General features: G+C 36.2%; 2 protein-coding genes across 3 annotated transcripts in view; one reads left to right on the forward strand and one right to left on the reverse strand.

Moving 5' to 3' along the window:
- Nucleotides 1-19,992, forward strand: part of GTF2F2 (general transcription factor IIF subunit 2) — a 152,664-nt gene that overhangs the window by 42,710 nt on the left and 89,962 nt on the right. The gene's annotated exons all lie outside the window — the stretch shown is intronic.
- KCTD4 (potassium channel tetramerization domain containing 4) lies at nucleotides 15,311-17,217 on the reverse strand. The gene has a single exon (XM_029210185.1). It carries the CDS (start codon nucleotides 17,024-17,026, stop codon nucleotides 16,247-16,249), a length of 780 nt encoding a protein of 259 aa, XP_029066018.1. The 5' UTR covers nucleotides 17,027-17,217; the 3' UTR covers nucleotides 15,311-16,246.

Raw genomic sequence — 19,992 nt, forward strand, 5'->3', positions numbered from 1 at the left:
GTAGTCGCGATGTGTGGGCTCAGTAGTTGTGGCACATGGGCTTAGTTGCTCTGTGGCATGTGGGATCTTCCTGGACCAGGGATCGAACCTGTGTCCCCTGCGTTGGCAGGCGGATTCTTAACCACTTCGCCACCAGGGAAGTCCCTGTACTATTTTAAATAATTCTTTGGAAGTTTGGTGCTTAAGGTTATACTTTTAATTTTATTTATTTATTTTTCTGATATGATTAATGTATTAACATCATAAGAGTCTATCTCAAAACCTCCAGAGCTAACCATGGGGTAATTGGATATCTGTCAGTACCAGGTAGAGGGTGGGGCAAAAGCGAAAAATGTGCACCTTAATTGTATCCTCTACTGCTTCCTTTGATCTTCCCTTCTTTCCCAAGGTGTGTGGTCCAACTAAGTCTGCATTAAGTGATTTGGGGACTGTTTACCCAGCATTCATACTAATAATGGAATTGGACAGAGCTGATGTCCAAAAACAAATAGCTGGTGAAGTAAATTATGACGTATTATATTAGAATATAATATAATTATTGATTTATTTTTAGAAAAATACTTTTTAGTTTTTAATGGAAAACTTCAAACATAGTAGAGAGAGTAATAAATGAATCTCAATATGCTTATTACTTAGCTTCAAAAATTGACAACAGCCAGTCCTGTTACATTTTTTAATCTCCCTTTCCTACCTCCCTTATCCACTGCTAGATTACTTCAAAGCAAATTCCAGGTTTATCACCTTTTCTGTGCATATGTTAGTTTGGTCCTCAGATCCTACTCCTTCTTTAAGGATTGCTCTTATCCCTCATATTTAAAATAAAATAAAATAATAAATGGCTCCAAAATGAAAACTTGTCTGTTTTCTGCTTAAACATTGTATTGAATTTCTGAATTTTTCATAATTCCCTATTTCGTCTATAAGTAAACATGATGTCATTTAGTGGTCTTGTAAATGAAAAAGTATTTGCATTATATTGCCTTTTTAAATAGAACAGCTTTATTGATATATAATTCACTTAGTAACAATTTACCCACTTAGAATGTACTACAATTCAGTGCTTTTTAGTATATTTGCAGAGATGTGCACCCAACACCACAATCGATTTTAGAACATTTTTATCACTAGAAGAAACCCCATACCTATTAGTAGTCACTTGTTATTTTCACCCCAAACCCCCATCACATAGGCAACCACTAATCTACTTTCTGTCTCTATAGATATATCTGTTCTGGGTAGTTCATGTAAATGGAATCATATAATATTTGGTCTTTTATAACTGGCATTTTTCACTTAGCATAATGCTTCAAGGGCTCATCCATGTTTTAGCATTAATCAGTACTTCATTCCTTTTTATTGCTGAATAATATTCTATTGTATGGATATTCCATATTTTACTTATCCATTCATCAATTGATGGATGTTTGGATTGTTTCCACTTTTGAGCTGTGATGAATAGTGCCGCTGTGAGCATTTGTGTACAAGTTTTTTGTGAACTTATGTTTTCATTTCTCTTGAGTATATACGTAGAAGTAAAGTGCTAGATCGTATGGTAACTTTCTGTTAAACCTTTTGAAGAACTGCTCAACTGTTTTCCACAGCAGCTGTACTATTTTTCATCCCGCCAGCAATAGATGAACATTCTGATTTCTCCACATCCTCATCAACACTTGTTATTGTCTGTCTGTTTCTTGTTTTTTGTTTTTTTTGGCCGCACAGTGCAGCATGTGGAACTTCCTCAACCAGGGGTCAAACCATGCCCCCTGGAGTGGAAGCACGGAGTCTTAACCACTGGACCACCAGGGAAGTCCTATCTGTCATTTTGATTATGGTCATCTTAGTGAGTGTGAAGTGGTCTCATTGTGGGTTTGATTTGCATTTCCCTGATAGCTAATGATGTAAATATCTTTTCATGTGTATGTTGGCCATTTGTTGTTTGTTTTGGGTTTGTTTTTTTTTTTTGGTTTTTTGGAGAAATTTCTATTCAGATCCTTTGCCCATATTTAAACTTGGTTGTCTTTTGTTATTGAGTTGTAAGAGCTGTATACATGTGTATTATTATAGTTATATGATTGGCAAACATTTTCTCCCATTCTGTAGGTTCTCTTTTCACTTTCTTGATGGTATTCTTTAAAGCACAAAACTTTTAATTTTGAGGAAATCCAGTTTGTCTGTTTTTCCTTTTTGTTGCTTTTGGTTTTGGTGTCATATTTAAGAAGGCTTTGCCTAACTCAAGGTCATAAAGAATTGCTCCTGTGCTTTGTTCTAAGAGTTTTATAGTCTTATCTCTTACATTTCGGTTATGGTCTACTTTGAGTTAATTTTGTATTTGGTATGAAGTGAGAGTCCAACTTCATTTCTTGCATGTGGATATCCAGTTGTCCAAGCACTATTTTTTGAAAAGACTATCTTTTTTCCCCCATTGAATTGTCTTGGCACCATTGTGGAAAATCAGAAATTTTTTTACAGACTCTCAATTCTGTTCCATAGCTCTGTATATCTATCCTTATGCCAGTACCACAGTCTTGATTACTATAGTTTTGTAGTAAATTTAGAAATTGTGAAGTTGAGAGTTCTCCAACTTAATTTCTTTTCTTTTTTTCTTTTTTTTTTTGCTGTACGCGGGCCTCTCACTGTAGCGGCCTCTCCCGTTGTGGAGCATAGGCTCCAGACGCGCAGGCTCAGCGGCCGTGGCCCACGGGCCCAGCCGCTCCGCGGCATGTGGGAATCCTCCCGGACTGGGGCATGAACCCGTGTCCCTTGCATCGGCAGGCAGACTCTCAACCACTGTGCCACCAGCGAAGCCCCTCCAACTTCATTTTACTTTTCATGATTGTTTGGCTATTCTGGGTCCTTGAATTTTCCTGTGAATTTTAGGATCAGTTTGTTAATTTCTGCAAAAATACCAACTGGGATTTTGGGAGGGATTGTGTTGAATCTGTGGATCAATTTAGAGAGTATTGTCATCTTTTTTTTGTGTGTGTGGTACTTGGGCCTCTCACTGTTGTGGCCTCTCCCGTTGCAGAGCACAGGCTCCGAATGCGCAGGCCCAGTGGCCATGGCTCACGGGCCCAGCTGCTCTGCGGCATGTGGGATCCTCCCGGACCGGGGCACGAACCGGTGTCCCCTGCATCGGCAGGCGGACTCTCAACCACTGCGCCACCAGGGAAGCCCTCTTGTCTATTTTTTATTGCGTTGACTTTTTCTTTTTGAGTTGTAATTCTTTATATATTCTGGGTATAGCCCATAGTTACATGGGTTATAAATGTCTTTTATTTTGTGATTTGCCTTTTCACTCTCTTAAAGGTGTCTTTTGATAAACAGAAGTCATTGTCTTTAGTGCAGTCCAATTTATTAGTCTTGTCTTTTATGGTTTGTGCTTTTTGTGTCCCATTTAAGAAATCTTTCAGCTTCCAAGATCATAAAGGTATTCTCATATCATTTTCCAGAAGCTCTTTTGTCTTTCACATTTAGATCTACAGTCTACCTGGAATTGTTTTTTCTGTATGGTGTGAGATAGGGGTCAAATTTTATTTTTCCTCCTTATGGATGAATATCATGTACTTTTAAAAACCATCTTTTTCTCACCGTTATGCAGTGCTATCTTTGCCTTAAGTATCTATTGAAGCACAGGTCTGTTTTTAGACTTCCTATCTGTTCTGTTAATCAATTCATTTATTCTTGTGCAATACCACACTTTCTTTCCTATTCTAGCTTAATAATTCTTGATATCCAGGGCAGCAAGCCCTCCCACCTTGTTCTTCTTCAGGAGTTTCTTGGTTATTCTTGGCCCCTTTCCATTTCTATATAAATTAGAATCATCTTGAAATTTTCCACAAAGCATTTGACTGGATTTGGCTGGGGCGGGGGGTGTCTTGTATAGCAGCTTATGAAAAATTGACATCTTTTATTGACTCTTGCAATATATGTACATTTATGAAGTCTTCTTTAATTGTTCTCAGTAATGTTTATAGTTTTCTCTGTAGATTTCCTATATTTTTGATTATAATTCCTATATATTTGATATTTTTGACACTGCTGTATAAAGTATCTTTAAAAAGATTATCCTCTCTTTGTTGCTGGCATATAGAAATACAGTTGAATTTTAACATTGATCTTGTATCCAACAACCTTGCCAAACTGCCTTTATACATTCTACTCGTTTATCTATAGACTTTTAAAAAATTTTATAACTATATAATTATAAGATCTGTGAATATAATCACAGTTTTATGTCTTTCTTTCCAAATTTTATACCTGTCATTTCTTTTTCTTGCTCTGTTTTACTAGTTGGGGAAGTGATGAGGTCACTTTCTGTTTAACATTTATCTTTGTTTGCTGTAACTTTTAGTTAGTTTGCTGTTTTTGGTAGTTAGTCCTCATCGGATTAAGGAAATTCCCTTCTCTTCCTAGTTTGCTAAGCGTGTCAATGAATGGATGATGAATTTTATCAAATACCTTTTCTGTATCTATTGAGATGATTATAGGTTTATCTTATTAATGTGGAAAATTATGTTGATTTTTTTTACTGCTAATCAAACGTCTATTCTTAGAATAAGCCCAACTCAGCTTTGATTTATAATATTTTTAAATATTGCTAGATTCAGTTTGCTTATCTTTTGTTTAAGATTTTTACATTTATGTTCATGAGTAAAATTGGCCCATAATTTTCCTCTCTCCTAATGTCCTTGTTAGGTTTTGGTGTGTTGAGGTTATACTGTCTTCATGAAATGAATTGGAGAGGTGACCCCCTTTTTTGTTACCAAGAAGAACTTATGTGAGACTGGGTTTATTTCTAACTTAAATATTTAGCACAATTCACTGATTAGTCTGAGTGGGCAGGTTTTAAATTATAGAACGTTAGGAGACTTTTCCACATCCTGTTTACTCTCACCCTGTGGGTATAGTCTTTTGGGATTTTAATTTTTAAAGTAAGGAACTTCTGTTAGGCGTTCCACCTTGTGCGCACTCTGGACTTTGATTTCTGTCCGCCCACACTTGCCTTGGACGTCTGTCTAAACAAAGGGTCTCATGTTCTTCGGATTGGCCCATGACCTCAGAGAGTCTTGTTTTCCCTATCTTTGGAGCTTGGTGATTACTTATTATCTTGTAGTCTTTTTAATACTTTCAAAATTTTATTCAACTGTTACAGTTGTTTTTGGTGTGAGATTTGATCTAAATAACTTAGCCCACCATTATAGGGAATAGGAAGAACTCTAGTTAATTTACTTGAATTAACAGAAGAAAGATAACAGAAAGAATTGCTGCATGTCAGATAAATGCTTCTTTTCCACAAAAACTATGAGTTCCCAAGAGCTCCTTCTAAAGTTGGGGGTTGGGGTTGTGGATGTGAGGGGAGAGAAATTAAGGGATTGGAGTCATTACGTTGTTTATTTTTTTTAACTCCAGGTTTCATTTTTTGACAATCTGTTGATTCTCTGTTATGAAAAATTAGGAAATTATTTTCCTCAAAACACAATTTCTCAAATTTCATTGGTTGTATTTTCACTTTATTAAGATTAGCATTCTGTTCTGCAGCTAATTCTCCTGTTATTTAACCTTAGTATTAATTGTATAAATAGATTTGTACTTTTCGTTTAGTCTGGTTGCAGAGCATGGGCTCTAGGTGTGCGGGCTTCAGTAGTTGTTCCTCTCGGGCTCTAGAGCGCAGACTCAGTAGTTGTGGCGCACGGGCTTAGTTGCTCCGCAGCATGTGGGATCTTCCCAGACCAGGGCTCCAACCCGCTTCCCCTGCAATGGCAGGCAGATTCTTTTATTATTTTTTTTTTAACTTACTTTATTTTATTTATTTTATATTTGGCTGTGTTGGGTCTTTGTTGCCGTGCGGGGGCTTCTCATTGCAGTGGCTTCTCTTGTTGCGGAGCACAGGCTCTAGGCGTGTGGGCTTCAGTAGTTGTGGCACGTGGGCTCAGTAGTTGTGGCTCTCGGGCTCCAGAGTACAGGCTCAGTAGTTGTGGCGCACGGGATTAGTTGCTCTGCAGCATGTGGGACTTCCCGCACCAGGGCTCGAACCTGTGTACCCTGCATTGGCAGGCAGATTCTTAACCACTGCACCACCAGGGAAGTCCCAATTCATAGTAGTTTTAAGGAAAGTCATTGTCATTATTTCAAAATAATAAATCAGAGTCAAAAAGCTTGGCCCAGAGAGATTTGGGGAGAATCTTCGAATGAATAGCTATAAGACTATTTAAAATGTGTCAGTTACTTACATATGTAAACATCTCTAATGTTCTTAAAAACACTTTTTTGATGAGCTGAGCACCTCACCTCTGAATCATATTTACGTTGTTTGATTTAAGTTGTTTGATGAACACTATTTTTCATAGAGGGAGGAAAAAGTCAATTTTCTACTTTTCAAAGCCAGAAGGAGAATGTAGGTTGACAGAATGTATGTGGTAGTAATTGAGAATGGGTTCTAGAAACTGACTGCTGAATTAAAACCCTCCTCAATCTCTCATTAGGAGATCTGAAGTCTGACACACTTCTTTGCCAGACTTCAGTCTCTCCATTTGTAAATTAGTTGTAGCAATAACAATGTTTTTAGCAGAGTGCCTGGCATGATTTAATGCTCATTTTAACCTTTTATTCATCTTTATTTTAATTTAATTTTTTAATTATTATTATTATACACGTATAATATGAGCCTGTAATTGTGCAGGCTAGGATTTTGAACAGAGCTGAGCAATAAACTTAAAGGTGTAAGGGTCTTCAGCTACAAAGACAATTTTAAATAAGTGTCTGGTGTAAATATGTTTTAAAGATATGGGTCTGATTGCTTTGGCCTGTATCAGCTTACAAGAACATTTAAAAGCAGTCTGTCATCAATGTGAAGCCAAGCAGGAGATATTATTAGCAGCTTTAGTTAGGTGTATGTTCAATCCAGAAAGATGGACCACGCCCTGACGTTGGTCCTGTGCTTCTCTATTTAATTTTATAAAAGACTGGTAGGGAACTAGGGTAGCGGGCATCTTCCTTGAATGTTTTAGAATAAGAACATTTCTCTGTCTGTCCTCATCTGTTTAGTTATTTAATGCACTATAAGTGACCAGAAGCTAAAAGATGCAGGGCAACATTCGGGTCTATTTAATTGTATTGGTCTTAGTTGACATCTTTCATTTATTTGTTTACTAATTTTCGAAATACTTTTTCTTCCTGATGAACTCTTTTACGCTGTGTTCTCGTGTTTAAGTCTTCTAATGATTTATAAATAATTTGCCTCCCATGTGGCTGTGTAAAATAAGGTTTTAAGCAACAATAACTGTATTTTATCTTTTAAAGTTGTGCAATACAAAAATAAGTAGTATGTATTTAGAAGTAAATATAAAATAAATCTGCTAATATGTGCATGAGTATGTTTTGCCTCTTAAGGGATCATCGAATTTGGGTTATATAACCAGAAAAACTCGCTTATCCGTGTCCTTTAGGTCACTTTTTATCTGGTTATTTTAAAAAGTATGTGAGCTTTATCATCTGTGCTCCAGTATTTTAACTTAAGTGTAAAAAAGCTAGCAGTAGCTTTTCTTGATCCTTCTGTTAACATGTTCTTGGGGAAAATGTCTAATTATTTGAGTAGTTTACTACAAGCTTATTAATTTGGAAAATTGAAGGTAGTACTAGCTACTTAGGGAACAAACAGCCGCCCTGCTGGTTAAAGCCTCGGGCCCCTCTCTGTGTCTGGAGGTAGCTCCTTATGTAACTCTTCATTCATTCATCCCTTACTGTTTCTAAAAAAAATGATCATTATGTTTCCCAGCTTCCACAAGTTCAGTTTTTCAGACTGTTTCTCTTTCTCAGTTTTTTTACTTCATTCCCTCCCGGAAGACTCTAAAACAGAGCATGCAAGATGCTTTTTCATCCTAAGTATTTTAATTGCTTGATAACGCAGGGAAACAGGAGGATTATGCTCTTCTCCATTCCACCCTCACACTCCCCCTCCACCCCCAAAGCAGGGGAGGGGGTGGTAGTATAAAAGTTGACTATATCTCAGAAATCTGTGAAGTTGTTCCTGTGCCTACCTGATATATAAACACCCTTCCTCTCCTCCTATTTGCATAAAGATATTCTACTTTTTCTTAGATGTTCCCATTAAGAATTTTTAGTTCATTTTTAGAAATCAGTTGGGTGGTTATTCCCAGGTAGCTATTCTTCTGGATTTAATCCAGTAATGAATCTGTACCTGAATGAGGAAAAATCTGCCTGGCTCACAGAGGTTTCTCTCCAGGTTACACTTATTCCCGGACCTATCAGTTACCCCTTTTCCTTTCTGTGGTTGTGGCCCCGCACTTCTCATCAATGGATTCTCTGTTCTAGTGTGGTTTTTCTGTAGCAACTCACCAGGCTGACTGGATGCCCTTTTCATTAACTTTGGCGTCTTCCAGTATTTTAAGCCAGGTTTTGGCATAGTCTACTGAGTAGAGGTGCCCTCCTCCCTTCAACGTTATCCTGCCCATTTTCAAGGCTCACGTCCTCTGCTGAGTCTCCCGCTCAGTTCCTGGTGCCTGGGTGAAAGTGGTCTTACACAGTGGTTGGAGATTGCTTGCTAGCGGTGCGCCTGAGGCAAGTTGTTTAACTCTATGGGTCTCTTTTCTCATCTGTAAAATGGGGGCTTTAATACCACCCACCTCCATCTAAAGTATCAATGACTTAATGCGTTTTTCTTCTTTGTACAGAAGTTCTGAGGTAAGAAGTGCAGGTCTGGTATGGCGGTTCCATGGTTATCAGCAACTGTCTGCCATCATTAGTTTGTGGCTTCCATTCTCAAGGTGATCCAGAATGACTGCTGTGGTTATAAACATCACATGTACATTCCAGGCAGCAAAATGGAGCAGGAGGGCAAGACAGAAAGGCTCACCCAGCTTTGTGAGAGGACCATATCCAAAAGTCACACCCTCTCAGTTTTGCTTATATTCCATTGGTCGGAACTCAATAACTTGACCTTGCAGCCACAGAATATCAGGAAATACAGGTTTTTATCTGGGTACAGTTGCCACCTCAATGGAATTAGGGTTCAGTTACTAACAAGTAAGGGAAGAATGAGTGTTGGGGAGGCAACAAGCAATCTGTGTAGCTCTACTAGAAAGGAGATAAGGCAAATAAAGTACTAAGTACTGACTGAGAAATCGTAACGCCTCAGTGAATGCCAGGCATTTTTATGACTTTTGCTAAAAGGTCATATTACCAGCATGTCCCACTTTTTCTTATTCCTTTCCACCCATTCATATACTTTTCAGGGTAGTGATCTTTTATAATACCGTAATACAATAGCTGAAACTTACAGAAACAACCATAGATGATTTCTTTGAAGGGAAGAGCTAGGTAGGTAGTGGTTGTTCCCTTGTTGGAAAACCATTGGTCTCTGTAGAAGTTTCATCTTTTTTTGCTTCATTAGCAGTTCTTAACATTGGTGGAGTTGATATGTCTTTTTTTACTTTGATTGCTACATATTCTTTTTTTTTTTTAATAAAGAGAATTAATTCCACTTAAAAATGTTTTTATTACGTCCTTTAGTTAAATGGAAAGTCTTAGGGTGATACAGAATGAAGATTGGGAATGATTTTACTTAATGCTTATTAGCCTTGCTTCATTAAAACACCTCATTGTTAACTACCAAATTTTTAACTACCAATTTTTTTAAGCTTTGCTGTTTTACTATATATTCATCATGTAGTGAATTTTACAATACACAGATTTTTGTTCTATAATAGAGCTATAGTCGAGCCTTCTTTTCTTGCCTCTTATTAAGTACAATTTGCCTTATATCCAAATAATCTAAATTTTGATAAGATAGAAAAAAGAGGGAAGGGATATATAACTGGGAACCAAAATAACATTTTGATAAAGCCTGCCTCCAGGTTTCAAGGTAGCTGAATATTTTTATATTGAATCCCAATGTGTTATTTTCTGGCTGTGTTGTAACAAGTAAGCATATATGTGTCATAAGTGCCTGTGGTTGCATTGTTTTGGTTTTGTTGTTTTATAAATCAGTCACCTGTGACTTTTAGATTCTTCTGATGTTTCTCTCCAGTAATCATCAACCTTTATTAATAATTATTTCTGCACACAGCTGTATGTAGTCTTTCCTTTTTTTTTTATTAGAGTATAATTGCTTTACGATGCTGTGTTAGTTTCTGCTGTAGAACCAAGTGAATCAGCTGTACGTGTACATACATCCCCTGCCTCTTGCGCCTCCCTCCCACCCCACGCCCCACTGCGCCCTGCGTCTTTCCTTTTTCTTTCCATGGTGGTTTCTTTAAAAATATCTATACGTGGATAGAAAAGATATGCAAACCTCAAAGTAGTTTTCTTAGGATGTCTGCATGTATATTTAATTTTAATGTTTTTTTAAAATAAATCTAAATAAAAATTCATCAAATGGTATGGTACCTGAAGTAAATGCTAAATGTTGTAGTCCTTTGTAAAACCACATTAAGTCATAGAAGGTTATCAAACTCAAGCAACCATTGAGGTTAAAGTTAGTATCATTCAACAATTTTAAGAACCTTTAAAATTAGTTAATAAATCTCTTTTATAACGAGGCAAAATCAGTAGGGTGGAATTGTTTTTAAAAAAATCAGTAAATTTGCCCAATTTTACACTTTAATGATGTAGAAAAATATGTACTAAAGATTCTAGAAGGCCATAGTCAAAATTACTTCTGAAAAGTTGGCCCTTTCTTCAAAAAGAAATTTATAAAACTACCTAGATCTTTAAAAAAAATAACTAGTAAAACTTGCTTTTAAATGTAACTGAATATTCTGGAATCCTTGGTTTGGAAAAACCTGCTGTACTGTTAGGTTAACTGTGTTATATTTTATGCTAGGGAACAGTTTTTTAAGACAGATAATAAAGAAGTATATTATAATTGTCTAAGTCTTTAATATCCAGTTCAGTATTTTTTCTAAAATAAGTAGTAATTTAGATAAATTTAGAATTGCCATATTTTACATACAGAATGCTTAATATTGTGTAGTTTTTGCATTATTGGAAAGATTTAATTAAATTATTTATAATAGCTTATAAGACTTCTCTCAGTGACTTTTGTTTGATAGAAACTCTTGAACTATTGTGTATCTTTGCAAAGAGAAGAAGTAGGAATACAGTCACCTCTTTATAAATTAGGCAAATTTAAAATTTCATCTTATAATGGATAAAGAAGATGTGGCACATATATACAATGGAATATTACTCAGCCATAAAAAGAAACAAAATTGAGTTATTTGTAGTGAGGTAGATGGACCTAGAGTCTGTCATAGAGTGAAGTTAAGTCAGAAAGAAAAACAAACACCGTATGCTAACACATATATATGGAATCTAAGAAAAAAAAAAGTTCATGAAGAACCTAGGGGCAAGACGGGAAACAGACCTACTAGAGAATGGACTTGAGGATATGGGGAGGGGACAGGGTAAGCTGTGACAAAGTGAGAGAGTGGCATGGACATATATACACTACCAAACGTAAAATAGATAGCTAGTGGGAAGCAGCTGCATGGCACAGGGAGATCAGCTGGGTGCTTTGTGACCACCTAGAGGGGTGGGATAGGGAGGGTGGGAGGGAGGGAGACGCAAGAGGGAAGAGATATGGGAACATATGTATATGGATAACTGATTCACTCTGTATAAAGCAGAAACTAACACACCATTGTAAAGCAATTATACTCCAATAAAGATGTTAAAAATAAATAAATAAAATTTCATCTTAGATATTTCCCTCTGCCCAGCACATCTTCCTTTATCCCCACCCCCTTGGTGTTTATTCACAGAAGCAAAGTAATTTTAATATTAGCTTAAGCAAAATATGATAAGGAAAATAAGTCTGCTACAGAAGTAGCCATTGTATATTTCAAAGCTAAATACAGCGGGAGTGGGAGAGGGGGGAGGGATGGACTGGGAGCTTGGAGTTAGTAGACGCAAACTATCACGTATAGAATGCATAAACAACAAGGTCCTACTGTATAGCACAGGGAACTATATTCAGTATCATGGGATAAACCATAATGGAAAAGAATATAAAAAAGAATGTGTATAACTGAGTCACTTGGCTGTACAGCAGAAATTAACACAACATTGTAAATCAACTCGACTTAAATAAAAAATATTAAAAAGCTAAATACAAACAATTTCTAAGTTGCATGCTGTTTTGGATAGTCCATATTACATTTCTGCTTTATTTGCAAGATAATTATGATTCAGATACTCAGATTTTAACCTTGACTGACATCATTGCAATTTAAGGCATTTGATCATAATTTATTAGACAGGGATATCTTTAAGAGTATGGTATCATATATTATTGCTGACTGATTTTAAATTGCTGATAAAACAGCTGCAGTGATTATTTTCATCTTGTAGATTTTGTGCATGAAGCTAGAAGATAAAAGTCCCAAGAAAAACTCATTATATGTATTTTTAAACTAATAAAGTTGAAAACTGCATTTGCCTGGAGCAATTTAATTTAAAGTAGATTCTTGTATCTTATAGTATTCATCACAGTAGTAAGCGTGCATTTGTCAAAAGTTCTCTGTTCTGTTCATGTCTAAGTTGAAAGCCTAATTAATGTAAATGTGCATTTTTGTGCCTGTTCTTCATGGTTATGTCATGAAGGTACCTTTACACTGGATAAGATAATAACCAGTGCTTATGGGAAGTCTGTGATGGGTGAGGCATTTTACATGTAATTTAGAATTTAAGCCTTATAAATGCTCTATCAGCTAGTCATCATTATCTCCATTTTACTGTGAGGATGTTGAAGTTCAAAGAAGTTAAGTGTCTTGCTTATGGTCATGTAAGCAAATTAGTGGAAGTTAATTGAATTTGAACCCAAGTCTGACTCCAGAGCCTGTGTGTGTTTCACTGTGCCATATTTTTTTCCTATGAGGAAAAATATGTCAGTTCTGTGGACTGTGTAAGTCATAAAAAGTAACCCCCCTTTTCAGCAAACCTGACATGTGAAAATCTAGATTTGCCAATATACAAATTTGGGATATTCTTTATTCTTGTGAGATGATTCATCTCATGTTCTTTAAATGACACGACATGACATTTAAAATATTATTTGCTTTCCCAAAATTCAGCTGTTTTACTTAACATTTTAAGAATACCTGCATTGTGAAATTTTTATCAAGTGAGGCAAACCTGTATTTTGGTATTCTTTATTTAGCATGTTCTTCATGAATGCCTGTTTTAACCTGTTTAACACCAGGTTCTAGGTGCTAGAGAGATAAGTGGCCTGCAAAAGCAGACATAGTTCCTGCTGGCTCTGGAACTGGTATAGCTGGGTTTCAAATGTTGGTTCCACCTTTACCTCTCAATAACTGTATGATCTTATTAGCAGGTTCCTTAGCCCTCTTAGGCTCTTTCTTCATCTGTGAGAAGGAAAAATAATAGTACTTTTCTTAGGGTCATCGTGAGAATTAATTGAGATACGTGCATAGCATGATACCTGGCATGCAATAAAACAATAAATGTTACCTTTTTATCTTAAAAATAACACTTTAAATATAAGTAACTTTCTTTAAAAAAATTACTGAACAAGCTTAATTGGTATCATGATCTTCAGTCTGGGATGGTAGTCATCTTTTTTGTATCACTTGAAAAGTCTCATAAGTGTTTCCCTTCACTTGTTCTGCACACTGCACACATTTTAGAAATATAGTACACCATAAGCTATGTGTTTATTTTTAATATTTTAAGGGCAATGCCAGAATCACTGTGTGGTGTAATTCCAAATACAGGTGTATATATGTTTGGCTCATGGCAAGTACAGTAACCTATTTTTTATTACCTTTCTTCTGAAAAAGATGACGAGTCACTTTGTGATTTATTCTTTGGAGCAATATTTACTTATGAGAAAAGATTTGAGGAAGAAATTCTTCATTGACTGCAAACAAAAATGTTATGACAGCTTCACTCTGACTTACAGTTGGCATTTTGTATGATTTCTTGAATTTTTTGAATGGAAAGTATTTCTAAGTTTTTTTTTTTAAATAGTGAAATTTAAAAACTAGATATTTTCTGTACACTTACAATATTTAGGCACTTGAATATGTAAATACAAGTTCAGGTAGTTTTGAATTTTAAAAGGTACATTTATGAAAAGTTACACAAGAGTTATCAATCTAGCCATATTTCCTTGTAGATTCCTAAATTGTTTTAGGATATTATGATTTATCAAAAGCTTGAGGAAAAATTAAATGCATTCCAGAAACGATTTTTTAGAGATATACAAAAACACGAGTGACAAATTTCTTTAAGTAATGGTTTCCATCAATAATTTTGTTATAACAGTTAAACTTTCTTTTTGTGAACTGATGCAAAAACCTCACTTATAATACTTCTAAGGAGATTTTTTCAGCTATATTTCCTGTAAAAAGAGATGTCATGGCTATTTTTATTATCTGTAATGAAACCCTGTTAGAGAAAATCTTGCTTTGACATTAAATCACGCCCTTTTTTTCATTACGAAGTCTAAATGCCAAGGAAAAGTCAACTTGTAAGCTGGAGAGGTATATAAACAGTTCAATTATAGTGACTGCTAAAATAGATTTTATTATTTTTTTCTGTTTTCATAGTTCTTTTAAATCTTGATTAAGCCATTTTTAAGTACATAAGAGATAATTTGATGCTTTAATAGAAACATTTTTTTCTTATAATACAAAAAGAAGATTGCGTGGTTGATGTAGAGATTTTTGTTTTTAATGTGAATTTTTAAAGGACTTTTTTGTACAAGAGGTTTTTAAATATTTCTTTTAGTATGTACAGCCAACATTTGTATTACCTCAGATGTTGTAATGGGAAGTCATTTTTACTTCTGAGAATGAATATTAGCTTTGCTGAATTTTTATGTGTAAGCAGACTTTTGGCTTATGTGCTAACTTACGTAACCTCAGTCAAGATTTTCAGAAATACTTTGTTGAAGTTTATTAAAGTTAAGATTTAATTATCAGTTTTAATGGTTAAATTTTAAAGGAGCGAATTTAAGATGCAATTTGTTCTTAGAAGCCAAAGAAAATAAGTGGCATAGAAATAAATGATTTAGCTGTTCTTTGGGAGGAAAAAAATACACTCACATTTAAAGCTAAGTTTCTAGATTATTTAATTGAGATAGCCATATATAAAACTTAATTTCTAAAAATACCTTCCTGTTTAGTATGAAGCAAAGAAATTACCACAACTCACTGAGTCTGAGTTTTAGCATCAAAAGAGGTGCTGAGAAGAATAAAGTTCTTTCATAAGGATGTTTAGTGATGTTCATCTAATATTTCTGAGCTTGAAAAATGAATAGATAGGACGATTCTGAAAATGAACTCTTTCATTATTCTAATACCGTGTACTACTGTATTGAGACTAAGTTGTCCATGCTGTGTTGGAGCTCAGCCTGCAAAGAAATGAATTGGCTGATTTTTGTCATTTGCAAGTCCAGCCAGGGTTACTGCAGCCTGCCAGTTGACCACATCAATGCATAATTTTGTGTGAAGTCGTGAAAAGGTACTATTTGTTTTAAAAGTGACACATTTAACTTTTTACTATAATTATTAATACAAGCAAAGAAGTTAGTAGTGCTTTCTTTTTTTTTTTATTGTCATCAAGCCGTTTTCTAGGAATTTTCAGCAATATATCAACTCAGCTGTAATTCTAGTATGAAATACAGAAACTATGAACAAGCTTTTGGTGCCTACCATTAAAAATTAAATCCATAACTTTAATTCTTACAATCTCATTTTGTTTCACCACAGCTCTGTTTTTAGTAGATCTGCATATCTGTCTTGGTCTCAGTGGTTAATTTTACCAGTTCAGTTTTCTTTGTAGATTTTTGCCGTAAGTAGAAAGGATTTAAAATCTTACAGTCCCTTAAAATATTTTATTACCATTTACTTGAAAGAACGATAGATAATGGACATGCTTGTTCATTGTGCAAATACTTAAGACATTCTGATTGAAAGACAGCTTAAGGAAAAATAAACAAATAGCAAAAGCATTCAGTCTTTATTTACAATATGTAGAAGACCACTGTTTTCACTTTAAGTGTACGAGTCTGATCAGCAGGAACGCCCTAGAGAAGGACATCTTTAGCGATAGAATTTACATACCGTTAGCTCACAGTAATTGATTAGCAGCAGGTCTCTGAGTACAGAGCTAGCTGGGCACGTTATTTGGGATGCCTTTGATGCTGTGGTTTTCCGAAGCTTGCTGGCTGCATGCTTGTTGCCTTTGTTCGTGACACAGGTAATTACTTGATAAAATGAAGTGCATCGCTGTGAACAATTGACCCTTTGGAGCAATCCAGGCTGGTCAGCAGTCTAAAACCACACTTTAAGGCCATCATTATGGCCTCGAACTTAAGAGTTTCCAAGGTGCAGACAAAGGTGTTGTCTTCCTTTAGTACAAGTCGAGTGCCATTTTCAGACTTTATGAAGTATTTAAATTGAATGATGTTTGACGATATTGAAAACTCCTCTGGAAAGCCATCCAGCCTGCTTTTGGACACCAGAACAATGCGAGATTTTATTTTTGATATGAAATCAGGAGCATTACAGAAGATTCTCAGTCCTTGTGAGCGATCATGGTTATCTGTTATTTCCAGGAAAGTAGTCTCCCTGGGTGTCAGCTGTTCTTTTTCCCACCTGGACTTCACTTCCTCCGCCAGTCCCTTGAGCTGAAAGAATTCTGCTTCTTGTGCGAGAAGTTGATTTTCTCGAAACCCTTCTGGCAGTAGAAGTTCTCCGTTTCGTAGGAAGTTTAGAACATGCCTGAAGAGGAGCCCATCCCTGTCTATGAAATAATGACCATCGGCATCAAATGGGCAGAGGATTTTTCCATTTACTATACCTTCAAGGAAAGTGTCTGGGTACTTGGTCAGTGTTTGTTTCTGAGTAATGTATAGGTATCCACCAACGTTGAGGGTCATCAGGGTGGATTTGCAGTTCTTTCCCTGGTCAGCATCTTCCAGGCTGTTGTATTTCCCTTCATACTCCTTTTCTTTTTCTCTTCTGTTTATTTTACGCTCCATTTTTGAAAATGCTATTTCAGCTTGTTCTTCTTGGCGTTGAGATTTTTTAAAAAGAAACACTACCACACAAACACGCCTTTATTCAGCCCCAGCCTGGTGATGGAATGGAAATGCTGGCAGCGTTGCCTGTGCTGTCAGCTCGGTTTTGCAGTAGGTGGCGTGTCAGCTATGTATGCAGGAGCTTTCTGGAGTAAGAGGGGAAAAAGATAATTTGCATTTAACTATATCAGGGAAGGAACTCGCTGTGAAAAGGTTTTCATGTGTATTCTTTGAAGTAATGAAAGTTACTGAATAAATTGAATTTCCTACTGGCAGTTAAGCAGTTACATGTGTTTAATTCTCCAGCTAATTTATTCACTTCTAAATGTCTTTTAAGTTATTAATCAGGCAGGCTTAATATTGAATAATAGTGTCACCTTTTGGAGAATAATGTATGTTGAATTAGTAGCATTTTTAAAGTAAATCGTAAGTAGGAAACCCAAAGACAAAGGACCGAGGTGTATAGAAGTTTTTCTCCTAAAAAAAGTCACACATTTCACAAGTGGTGTAGTCATTTTAGAGACACAAGTGAGAATATTTAAACCTGTTGTTTGTGACATTGTACTTGAATTTAATTGGATTTGCCTGTGATTCTGCTTTGTGGATCTTTAGCGAGTGAGAAGAAATTTTCTTCATGTCCTTTAACAAAAGTCTCTGTTATTTTTGGCTTTTTACCCTAAAGGTAAAAAATCAAATATACAGGTTTTACAGTAATCTTTTTTTTTTTTTTGGTTAAGATTTCCTGTGGAAAATTCATAAGCTTGTTTCACCCTAAATGTGCTTCACTGCTGAACAAAGACTTGGACTGCTGTGGAAAACACTGTAACCGTGTGTCTGTGTGTTTGTGTGCACGCAGGCATGTGCTCCCTCGAGAAGATAACAGAGAGACACATTCAAAATACCTGCTGTAAAATAGTGTCATGGGCTAAGTTAGTTGGGTTTCTTTTGCCGCTGTTGGTTTTTTTTCAGTGTTCGCATAGGGGGAGAGAAAAGGCCAAAGCCTAGCTGCCCTTTTTTTTTTTTTTTTTTTGGAGCTGGAACAGTGTGAGTGTGGTGGTTGTTTTCCCCTTTCTTTTTTTTTCTCCTTCCGCTGTAACTTGCCTTCCAAAACATTTTAGGGATCTTGAGTCTTCGTTTCTAGAATTTAAAGACCCAGTGGTAAGAAATGTGAGCATTGTCCCCCGTGCACTATTATTTGGCTGATCTACCTGCCAAATGATTCTGAGGAGCTGCATTGTCCTCAGAATTAGACTTTAGATTTTGTTAAATTGATTTATATTTTTATTACATTAAAGGTATTTGAAATTTTTTCAACTTTGTGTTGATAGAAATATTGGTGCAGATTCTTCTGAAAATGCTTGCCTTGCATTTTCTCTAAACAATGTTAGATTTTCTTCAGATATAAAAATTTTACTTTTAATTATAGCGCATTTTGAATTTAGTATTTACGTATCCTTGAGCTTATCAAAATTTCATTGAAATTAAACTAGGAATCTAAGACATAACATTTTTAGGGCTGAGTTTTTGCTTTGAGACCATGAAATTGAACCAAAGGTAAGATTGAATTCTCGAGAGATTTTAGTGTTTTATGTAGAACTTTACAACTTGTTAATAGTAAGCCAACATTTTGACTAAAACTTCCTCTCAGTACTGCATCATTTAAGAAGAGTTTACTATTATATTCTAACAATTTCATATGTGTTGATTTTGTGGTTTTGGAATCAGGTCTTACCTACGGCTATGACTTTTTCTGAAATATTGAATAGATTTGGGGGGTACAACTTTAGAAATGGAATTCTTGTGTTAATAGTCAATGCACGTGAGTAGTACCATGTAATGGCAAAACCAGCAAAGGCATGCCAGTTTCATTTACAGTTATAGTCCTGTGTCAATGAACTTCGTGGGACACCAGAATCAATAGAACATAACTGTAGTATAATGGTGGAGACTGTGCTAGAATTTTCTTTGTACGTTTAAATAAAATGATATAGTTGAATTCTATGTAAGGCTTAGTCTGCTTCCTTATACACTGTTTGGCCTGTTTATAGATGCCTTCCTGGGGGAGCCCTAAAGCTAGTGCTGCTGGAGGATTTGCTTCCATGGGGTGGGGAGGTGAGGCAGGACTGGAGGAAGCTGGACTGCTGATCCCTTCAGCCATCACCCCCAGGGCCACCTTACACTTGCAGACTTGCTCACTTCTGCTTTCTGCTTTCTGCTTTTTAAAATTCCTGGTGTTTGTTTCTGCTGGCTTGCCTTGACAGACGTGTGCCTAGACATGTGCCTCTAACCCTTGACTGCTCTTTCTCTGTAGACTTCACTCTGATGTTCTTGGCTTCTGCAGACCTGACCTGTGTGGTTTGTTTGCCGGCCGTGGCCTGGCAACAATAGTTGCCTTACAACAATAACGGAAGCCTTGTCTGACTGGAAGCTGATAAGAATCCATAGGACTTTTCTTTTATGTCCTATTGCTCCCAACTTGTGGTCTTGAGAAAGAAAAATGGTACCCAGTAGGTCCCAGCTTCTCTGCATTACTCCACTCCATCCCCATTAAAGCAAGATGATTGCAGCTTACAGAAATCACGGGGCTTTGTTGATCATTGCTGCTGTGGTGGTTCATATGCCCCTTAGGAGAAAGCCAGGTTGTCTTCTTTTTAGTCTTTTTTAAGCTTATATTTACCTGCTTTGGGGGGCTGTAGGGTGGGGAGAGTCATGTCAATCAAGTCCACACATCCCTAAAACTGTAAAAATGATGCTTCAATAACTATTCCAAGGCAAACATCCATGGTTTATGTGACTACATTTCTCTGCCTCACTGCAGATACCAACTGGAAGTAATCAGTTCAGTGGTTTCAGCAGAAGGGCTTAACCTACACATCAAAGATTAGTTCCCGGGCTTCCCTGGTGGCGCAGTGGTTGAGAGTCCGCCT

Source organism: Monodon monoceros, unplaced genomic scaffold, assembly GCF_005190385.1.
Source record: "Monodon monoceros isolate NGI ecotype Baffin Bay Population unplaced genomic scaffold, NGI_Narwhal_1 Super_Scaffold_8, whole genome shotgun sequence".
Taxonomy (NCBI): domain Eukaryota; kingdom Metazoa; phylum Chordata; class Mammalia; order Artiodactyla; family Monodontidae; genus Monodon; species Monodon monoceros.